This window comes from Rutilus rutilus (genome assembly GCF_951802725.1).
Source record: "Rutilus rutilus genome assembly, chromosome: 24".
In the NCBI taxonomy this organism is placed as follows: domain Eukaryota; kingdom Metazoa; phylum Chordata; class Actinopteri; order Cypriniformes; family Leuciscidae; genus Rutilus; species Rutilus rutilus.
In genome coordinates, this window is record NC_140228.1 from 297,501 (window position 1) to 307,500 (window position 10,000).

The 10,000-nt window shown below is 39.9% G+C and overlaps 1 protein-coding gene across 1 annotated transcript in view; it reads left to right on the forward strand.

The window, feature by feature from the left end:
• Positions 1–10,000, forward strand: part of LOC311283700 (uncharacterized protein) — a 69,347-nt gene that overhangs the window by 58,609 nt on the left and 738 nt on the right. The window contains exons 75-80 of the mRNA XM_084398285.1: positions 525–629; positions 963–1,152; positions 1,979–2,071; positions 2,160–2,246; positions 7,829–7,932; positions 9,044–10,000. The exon at positions 9,044–10,000 is cut by the window's right edge and continues 738 nt beyond it. Coding sequence (XP_084254411.1) covers positions 525–629; positions 963–1,152; positions 1,979–2,071; positions 2,160–2,246; positions 7,829–7,932; positions 9,044–9,220 — 756 coding nt within the window. The 3' untranslated portion in view covers positions 9,221–10,000. The remainder of the gene's footprint in view (positions 1–524; positions 630–962; positions 1,153–1,978; positions 2,072–2,159; positions 2,247–7,828; positions 7,933–9,043) is intronic.

Here is a 10,000-nt window from a genome sequence, read left to right on the forward strand (position 1 = left end):
TTCTAAGCTCCGCCTCTCTGAGAGCTGCTCTGCTGTGATTGGTCAGAAAGCAAACGCTCATTATCATATCTGAATCTCAGCTCTTGATCACAGTGATACGAACAGTGACGATGGCGTGGGTTTCACCGTATCGATCTCAGAAAACAGCGTCTTCTCCACACGAACAACACGAACCAAACTCTTCCAGTCTCAGATACACTACAGTGTTTGAGGGCGGGGCTAAGAGACACTGCTCAGCCAATCAAGACCGCATTATGCTAATTAGTTACACTGTTACATTGTAACAGGAAGTGAGACTGAATTACTGACGACTCGTTTCAGTTCAGAATCACTTTCTTTTAGGAGACATAAACATTATTTATCTGCCCTTTGAGTTCACACTCACAAACAGCTTTATGACACACTTCATGAAAGATAATATCCAGAAAAGCACAATAGTGGCACTTTAATTCTCTCTTTGAAGAACAAGGATCCACACGATCTTGGAAACCTCAGTGTAACAGTGACTGTCCCGTGTGTTTCAGGTGCATTACCAGCGGGGTCTGCAGGAGGTCAAAGGTCACTCGTGCTCAGAGCTGGACACGCCTGAAATGAGGCGTGTGCGCAAGTCTCAGGAATCCGTTTCCATGGTAGCAGGACTGGGCGACGCCTGCGTGTGACATCACAGCACTAACATGTGACCGAATGAACACGCGTGTGCTAATAAAGACTCACGAACACTGTGTGTGTGTGTGTTTATCAGAGACCAAACGCACCGTAACAGACACCTGTGTGTGTGTGTGTGTGTGTGTGTGTGTTTTTATCAGAGACCAAATGCACCGTAACAGACACCTGTGTGAGTGTGTATGTTTTATTGTGACGGTGTGTGAGTGAGTGTGTGTGTTTTATTGTGACGGTGTGTGAGTGAGTGTGTGTGTGTTTTATTGTGACGGTGTGTGTGACGCTCTCCATGTGTCTTTCAGGCCAAATATCACGAGGAGTTCGAGCGCACGCGGGGTCGCGGCGCCACACACACCCTCGATGAGCAGCACATGGCGCGTCTCCATGGAGACCAGGTGGGAGGCGGTTACCATGGAGAGCAGGTGGGAGGCGGTTGCCATGGCGTCCAGCCGCAGGTGGTGGAGATGGACCGCAGATCAGGAGGTGCCGCTGGTCAGTCCATCATCACAACTCTTGAATATTCATGAGTGCGATATTTAAATGTTACTCCTTTTTATGAGGTTTTTAATATTAATATGATCCTTTATTGAACTTTATTACATTTTAGACAGACTGATGTTGGATGTTAATCATGTTGATGTCACTTATTAAGTTTCTAACCCTAACCCATTTCATTATCCAGTGTGAACGGTTTAATCGATCGGTTGTTCAAATTCATCATTTGATCTTTGTTTTAATCTCAGACGCTGAAGTCTTTCTCTTTATCGTTTGTTGTGACACTTTCACATACGACTGATCAAAAACATTTGGAATAATTCAGATTTTTTTGGTGTTTCTGAAAGAGTCTCTTCTCAAAAATACAGTAAAATTTTTCTTTTTCTATGAGAGTATCGTTTTCTATGTGAATATACAGTAAAGTGTAATTTATTCCTGTGATCAAAGCTGAATGTTCAGCATCATTACTCCAGTCTTCAGTGTCACATGATCCTTCACAAATCATTATCATATGATGATTTGATGCTCAAGAAACATTTATGATTATTATCAGTGTTGAAAACAGTTTGTATGTTTGTGGAAATTGATGCATTTTATTTTTCAGGATTCTGAATAGAAAGTTCAAAAGAACAGCATTTATTTGAAATAGAATCTTTTGCAACATTATGCCACATTTAATCAATTTAATGCGCCTTCGATTAATTAAAATAGTAATTTATTACCGAGCCCAAATGCTTGGACACTAGTGTTCATGACTAACATATTCCTGAAGCTGTTGATTGATCCAACCCTCTCGACCTTTGACCTGTGTGTTGCGCTGAAGACCTGAGGGTCTGGAGGACTGATCCGGGATCCATCTTTGACTTTGACCCGGTGGAGGACAACATTCAGTCTAAAAGCCTGCGCAGGATGACCGGTACCAGACGCACCGACAGCCAATAAATGACCGTCAGCGGCGGATCACACGTGTTGTAACGCTGTGTGTGTGTGTGTGTGTGTGTTAGAGCGTGGCCCGCAGTCGGTGTGCAGCTCTCTGGGTTCAGAGCTCTGGGCCGATCGCAGTGCGTCCGTGTGCAGCAGATCCAGTTCAGGCAAGATCACGCGTGTGTTCAGTGTTGGGGAAAGTTACTTTGAAAAGTAATGCGTTACAATATTGTGTTACTCCCTTAAAAGTTAACTAATTGCGTTACTTAGCTACTTTTTAGAAAAGTAATGCGTTACAAATTTTGCGTTACTCCCTTAAAAATTAACTAATTGTGTTACTTAGCTACTTTTTAGAAAAGTAATGTTACAATATTGCGTTACTCCCTTAAAAAGTAACTAATTGCGTTACTTAGCTACTTTTTAGAAAAGTAATGCGTTACAATATTGTGTTACTCCCTTAAAAATTAACTAATTGCTTTACTTAGCTACTTTTTAGAAAAGTAATGCGTTACAATATTGTGTTACTCCCTTAAAAAGTAACTAATTGCGTTACTTAGCTACTTTTTAGAAAAGTAATGCGTTACAATATTGTGTTACTCCCTTAAAAATTAACTAATTGCTTTACTTAGCTACTTTTTAGAAAAGTAATGCGTTACAATATTGTGTTACTCCCTTAAAAATTAACTAATTGCTTTACTTAGCTACTTTTTAGAAAAGTAATGCGTTACAATATTGTGTTACTCCCTTAAAAAGTAACTAATTGCTTTACTTTTTTAGAAAAGTTATGCGTTACAATATTGTGTTACTCCCTTAAAAATGAACTAATTGCGTTACTTAGCTACTTTTTTAGAAAAGTAATGCGTTACAATATTGTGTTACTCCCTTAAAAAGTAACTAATTGCTTTACTTAACTACTTTTTGTTAGAAAAGTTATGCGTTACACTATTGCGTTACTCCCTTAAAAATGAACTAATTGTGTTACTTAGCTACTTTTTTAGAAAAGTAATGTTACAATATTGCGTTACTCCCTTAAAAAGTAACTAATTGCGTTACTTAACTACTTTTTAGAAAAGTTATGCGTTACAATATTGTGTTACTCCCTTAAAAATTAACTAATTGCTTTACTTAGCTACTTTTTAGAAAAGTAATGCGTTACAATATTGTGTTACTCCCTTAAAAAGTAACTAATTGCTTTACTTTTTTAGAAAAGTTATGCGTTACAATATTGTGTTACTCCCTTAAAAATGAACTAATTGTGTTACTTAGCTACTTTTTTAGAAAAGTAATGCTTTACAATATTGTGTTACTCCCTTAAAAAGTAACTAATTGCTTTACTTAACTACTTTTTTAGAAAAGTTATGCGTTACACTATTGCGTTATTCCCTTAAAAAGTAACTAATTGCTTTACTTAACTACTTTTTTAGAAAAGTTATGCGTTACAATATTGCGTTACTCCCTTAAAAATTAACTAATTGCATTACTTTGCTACTTTTTAGAAAAGTAATGCGTTACAATATTGTTACTCCCTTAAAAAGTAACTAATTGCTTTACTTAACTACTTTTTTAGAAAAGTTATGCGTTACAATATTGTGTTACTCCCTTAAAAATTAACTAATTGCTTTACTTAGCTACTTTTTAGAAAAGTAATGCGTTACAATATTGTGTTACTCCCTTAAAAAGTAACTAATTGCTTTACTTTTTTAGAAAAGTTATGCGTTACAATATTGTGTTACTCCCTTAAAAATGAACTAATTGCGTTACTTAGCTACTTTTTTAGAAAAGTAATGCGTTACAATATTGTGTTACTCCCTTAAAAAGTAACTAATTGCTTTACTTAACTACTTTTTTAGAAAAGTTATGCGTTACACTATTGCGTTATTCCCTTAAAAAGTAACTAATTGCTTTACTTAACTACTTTTTTAGAAAAGTTATGCGTTACAATATTGCGTTACTCCCTTAAAAATTAACTAATTGCATTACTTTGCTACTTTTTTAGAAAAGTAATGCGTTACAATATTGTTACTCCCTTAAAAAGTAACTAATTGCTTTACTTAACTACTTTTTTAGAAAAGTTATGCGTTACAATATTGTGTTACTCCCTTAAAAATTAACTAATTGCTTTACTTAGCTACTTTTTAGAAAAGTAATGCGTTACAATATTGTGTTACTCCCTTAAAAAGTAACTAATTGCTTTACTTTTTTAGAAAAGTTATGCGTTACAATATTGTGTTACTCCCTTAAAAATGAACTAATTGCGTTACTTAGCTACTTTTTTAGAAAAGTAATGCGTTACAATATTGTGTTACTCCCTTAAAAAGTAACTAATTGCTTTACTTAACTACTTTTTTAGAAAAGTTATGCGTTACACTATTGCGTTATTCCCTTAAAAAGTAACTAATTGCTTTACTTAACTACTTTTTTAGAAAAGTTATGCGTTACAATATTGCGTTATTCCCTTAAAAATTAACTAATTGCTTTACTTAACTACTTTTTTAGAAAAGTTATGCGTTACAATATTGCGTTACTCCCTTAAAATTCATTAATTGCACCTACAGTGGGTACGGAAAGTATTCAGACCCCCTTACATTTTTCACTCTTTGTTATATTGCAGCCATTTGCTAAAATCATTTAAGTTCATTTGTGTTCCTCATTATTGTACACACAGCACCCCACATTGACAGAAAAACACAAATTGTTGACATTTTTGCACATTTATTAAAAAAGAAAAACTGAAATATCACATGGTCCTAAGTATTCAGACCCTTTGCTGTGACACTCATATATTTAACTCAGGTGCTGTCCATTTCTTCTGATCATCCTTGAGATGGTTCTACACCTTCATTTGAGTCCAGCTGTGTTTGATTATACTGATTGGACTTGATTAGGAAAGCCACACACCTGTCTATATAAGACCTTACAGCTCACAGTGCATGTCAGAGCAAATGAGAATCATGAGGTCAAAGGAACTGCCTGAAGAGCTCAGAGACAGAATTGTGGCAAGGCACAGATCTGGCCAAGGTTACAAAAAAATGTCTGCTGCACTTAAGGTTCCTAAGAGCACAGTGGCCTCCATAATCCTTAAATGGAAGACGTTTGGGACGACCCGAACCCTTCCTAGAGCTGGCCGTCCAGCCAAACTGAGCTATCGGGGGAGAAGAGCCTTGGTGAGAGAGGTAAAGAAGAACCCAAAGATCACTGTGGCTGAGCTCCAGAGATGCAGTCGGGAGATGGGAGAAAGTTGTAGTAAGTCAACCATCACTGCAGCCATCCACCAGTCGGGCTTTATGGCAGAGTGGCCCGACGGAAGCCTCTCCTCAGTGCAAGACACATGAAAGCACACCTGAAGGACTGTGGCAGCAACAGTGAAGCATGGTGGTGGCAGCATCATGCTGTGGGGGTGTTTTTCAGCTGCAGGGACAGGACGACTGGTTGCAATCGAGGGAAAGATGAATGCGGCCAAGTACAGGGATATCCTGGACGAAAACCTTCTCCAGAGTGCTCTGGACCTCAGACTGGGCCGAAGGTTCACCTTCCAACAAGACAATGACCCTAAGCACACAGCTAAAATAACGAAGGAGTGGCGTCACAACAACTCCGTGACTGTTCTTGAATGGCCCAGCCAGAGCCCTGACTTAAACCCAATTGAGCATCTCTGGAGAGACCTGAAAATGGCTGTCCACCAACGTTTACCATCCAACCTGCAAGGAGGAATGGCAGAGGATGCCCAAATCCAGGTGTGAAAAACTTGTTGCATCTTTCCCAAAAAGACTCATGGCTGCATTAGATCAAAAGGGTGCTTCTACTAAATACTGAGCAAAGGGTCTGAATACTTAGGACCATGTGATATTTCAGTTTTTCTTTTTTAATAAATGTGCAAAAATGTCAACAATTCTGTGTTTTTCTGTCAGTATGGGGTGCTGTGTGTACAATAATGAGGAAAAAAAATGAACTTAAATGATTTTAGCAAATGGCTGCAATATTACAAAGAGTGAAAAATTTAAGGGGGTCTGAATACTTTCCGTACCCACTGTATATAGTTTTTGGACATTTGCATAGTATTCTGATTTTGCATTTCACTGATTTCACTGATTTCAGGAGAGCCTGCCCACTCCCTATGAAGTCCTATTGTACCGAATGTTGGTTGTAGTTCCACCAGAGCTCCACTGGGGCGATCGCCCATGAGTGCAGAATGAATGGGAGTTTATGGGGCTAGACGGCTAAATTTGTCTCTTTCACCCGATTGCCGTTGAGAAATCTCAGATTTGATTGTAGGTTTTGCAAGTTCAACATGGGTTATAGGTCAAAAGTTGAATGAACGAGTACTTATGTCCTTTCAATTTCTTACAGGTTGAGTTGTTGTTGCCCATAACACGCTAGCATTCTGCTAATGAACGCTGATTGGTCAGTGAAGGACTGATTACGACCAGAGATATCGCTTGATGGTCTTTTAAAACAACAAAACAAAAACTCTTCTAGCACGTGTGTTTACCTGTGTCAGCTGTGTGTGTTTGCCTGTGTCAGCTGTGTGTGTTTGCCTGTGTCAGCTGTGTTGTGTGTTTGCCTGTGTCAGCTGTGTTGTGTGTTTACCTGTGTCAGCTGTGTTGTGTGTTTGCCTGTGTCAGCTGTGTTGTGTGTTTGCCTGTGTCAGCTGTGTTGTCGATGCCTCCAGAGAAAAGAAAGTGCAGAGCTGAAAGCACCAAAGTGACTGAAGGATTGCCGTAAAGCAGTATCTCTGGTCGTACGGTGTGTATGACGTCATTGACATTTTAAAATACTTTTTAAAGCAAATAAGTGACTCTAAAAAATCTAACACCCAGCAGTGTGTAATTTCTTTGCATCTCCTTTCGAACACAACATTCAAATTACTAGACAAAAAATTATATCCTGGGAAAAGTGGATTTTGAGGGGTATAGCGCCATAGACCTCCATTCATCCTGCACTCGTCCTGTGAGCGCCCTCATGTGGAGCCAGAGTGGAACTGCACTCGTCCTGTGAGCGCCCTCATGTGGAGCCAGAGTGGAACTGCACTCGTCCTGTGAGCGCCCTCATGTGGAGCCAGAGTGGAACTGCACTCGTCCTGTGAGCGCCCTCATGTGGAGCCAGAGTGGAACTGCACTCGTCCTGTGAGCGCCCTCATGTGGAGCCAGAGTGGAACTGCACTCGTCCTGTGAGCGCCCTCATGTGGAGCCAGAGTGGAACTGCACTCGTCCTGTGAGCGCCCTCATGTGGAGCCAGAGTGGAACTGCACTCGTCCTGTGAGCGCCCTCATGTGGAGCCAGAGTGGAACTGCACTCGTCCTGTGAGCTCCCTCATGTGGAGCCAGAGTGGAATTGCAACCAGTTCAGAAGCCGGAAGTTTACTGAGAGTGGAAGTTCTCCCCTTATTAGACATTCCTTGTTAATGCGTTACTTTACTAGTTACTTGAAAAAGTAATCTGATTACGTAACTCAAGTTATTTGTAATGCGTTACCCCCAACACTGCGTGTGTTTGAGCTCCGGCGTCACCGAGATCTGCTTCAGTCACTCCCGTTGACACACACACACTCTCCTGTTTTCATCACTCCCGTCGACACACACACCTCTTTTCATTCCCAGTAAAGCACCACCATCACAGATAAAGCATCCGTGTTCTTCATGGTGTGTTTGAATGGTGTCACTCACTCAAGTTGCTGTGATCACTGGCCGGCGAGTCTCTGACGCCTGCGGTGTTTGACTGATGTGTGTGTGTGTGTTTGTGTCCGTCACACAGGTGTTTACCAGCATCAATCCCATCATCCTCAGCAGCTCCAGCAGGGATACGGACACACACAGGCCGTTCGCAGCGTTCAGTCTCCGCCACACGCCGCCAGCATGGTGAGACACACACACACACACACACACACACCAAGAGAGCAGAAAACAGCACTTTCACAGCACAAAAAATGCTTTTCTTACTTCATATTTTTGTCTTGTTTCCAGTCCAAATATACAGTTTTATGGCATTTTACTCATCTAGTAAATGCGTCTTGATTTAAGAATTTCTATATATTTGGACTGGAAACAAGACAAAAATATTAAGTAAGAAAAGCATTTTTTGCGGTGTTCTAGCATGTAGACGTGGTTTTTCAGCTTTATTTCTACAGCGCTTTATACAGTACAGATGTTCAAAGCAGCTTCACTGTAATAAACAGGAGAATAACAGAATCAATGATGCGTTCAGTTTCAGCTTTACAGGAGACATTATTCAGATCAGCTCAGTTTCACAGTAGGTTACTTGTTAAAGCACTAGTTCATGACATTTTATATTAGCTGTTTCCATCCACGTATTTTTAGGTGAATTTTGGTATAATTTTTTTAATATATTTTTTTATAATTTTAGGGGATGAAAACAGGAAGATGCACATAAAATCTTAAAATGAGCATAAAAAATATATGCACTCAACTGTTAATCCACCGTATTTTCCTCTGTTGAAGCCATTATTTTAACTTATTTTGAAGATAATCATGTTTAACAGTGGAAAACTACATTACCCATGATGCTGTACAGAAAATCCCACCAATCAGAGTTGCCAATCGTTAGCTCCGCCCACTCCTATGAAGCGCTGCGATGACATAAACGAGTCGATCTATCTACACTCTCAAAATACGTACATGTTTGTTTTTATGCATATTTTGCAATAAACTTAAAATATAGTTTTTTTAAATTATTATTATTATTTAAATTTCTTCTGTGTAAAGCACTTTGAATTACCATTGTGTAAGAAATGTGCTATATAAATAAACTTGCCTTGCTTATTGTTTCTATAAATATAATTAACGTTTTGAAATGAATAGTTTTATATTTCTCCATCGTGTTTAATTCGTATTATGCTTTTCGCAATGCATCATGGGATTGTAGTTCTTTTGGATGGAAACACACAGCAGCTGTTGTTCCTCTGATGATTGTGTGTGTGTGTGTGTGTGTGTGTGTGTGTGTGTTCTGCAGAGAGTGTATCGAGCGCTGTACGATTATGCCGCTCAGGATCACGACGAGGTTTCCTTCCGTGACGGAGACGTGATCATTAACGCTCAGCACATCGACGAGGGATGGATGTTCGGGACCGTGCAGCGAACGGGGAAATCCGGGATGCTTCCCGCCAACTACGTGCAGAGCTTCAACTGAGACACACACACACTCACTCACACACACACACTCTCACAGACACACTCACACACGCGTCTTCACACCACATCTCTTTGTATAGTGCTTCAACTGCGAGCCGCTCACACACACACACACACACACACACACACACACACACACACACACACACACACACACACACACACACTAACCTACTGTGTTCACCTCTCCTGCTGAAGAGGAAGTGATGTCATCAGCGATCAGACGTCTAATCCGGATTAAACTCACATGCTGATTATTAGATTCTGGGCATGAGCATGAGAATCAGATTAATGATGATTATAATGATGATTATAATGATGATCATTTCTTTGATGATAGTTTGATGAGATTATCCTCCTTTAACATTTTTTTTTTTATGTTGGCAAGCAAAACTATGCTTGTGAAGTAATTGACACTAATTATCTTTTCATTTTATTTGTAATTGCAAAGCATGACAATGAGATTTACGTTGCACATGGTTTTAATGAGTGTTTATCATGACTTCACACACTAGAGGTGGTTGTGTTCGCCGGTGAGCGAGTAGAGACGGGGCGAGCGAGAGGCTCTTCCACTGACCCACAGCTTCTGGAGGTCAAACCCAAACTCACTCTTGATGGTTGTAATGGGGAACATCCCTCGACTGGCAGCAGCTGAATCTGCGTTTGACAAGCTGCACGAAAAACATTTGATGTAGAAAACAATCTCACACTGTATGTAGAAACTGCTCTTTTCTCCCCGGACAGACACAGACCCGGCCCAGATCCGGCTCGCGTTCAC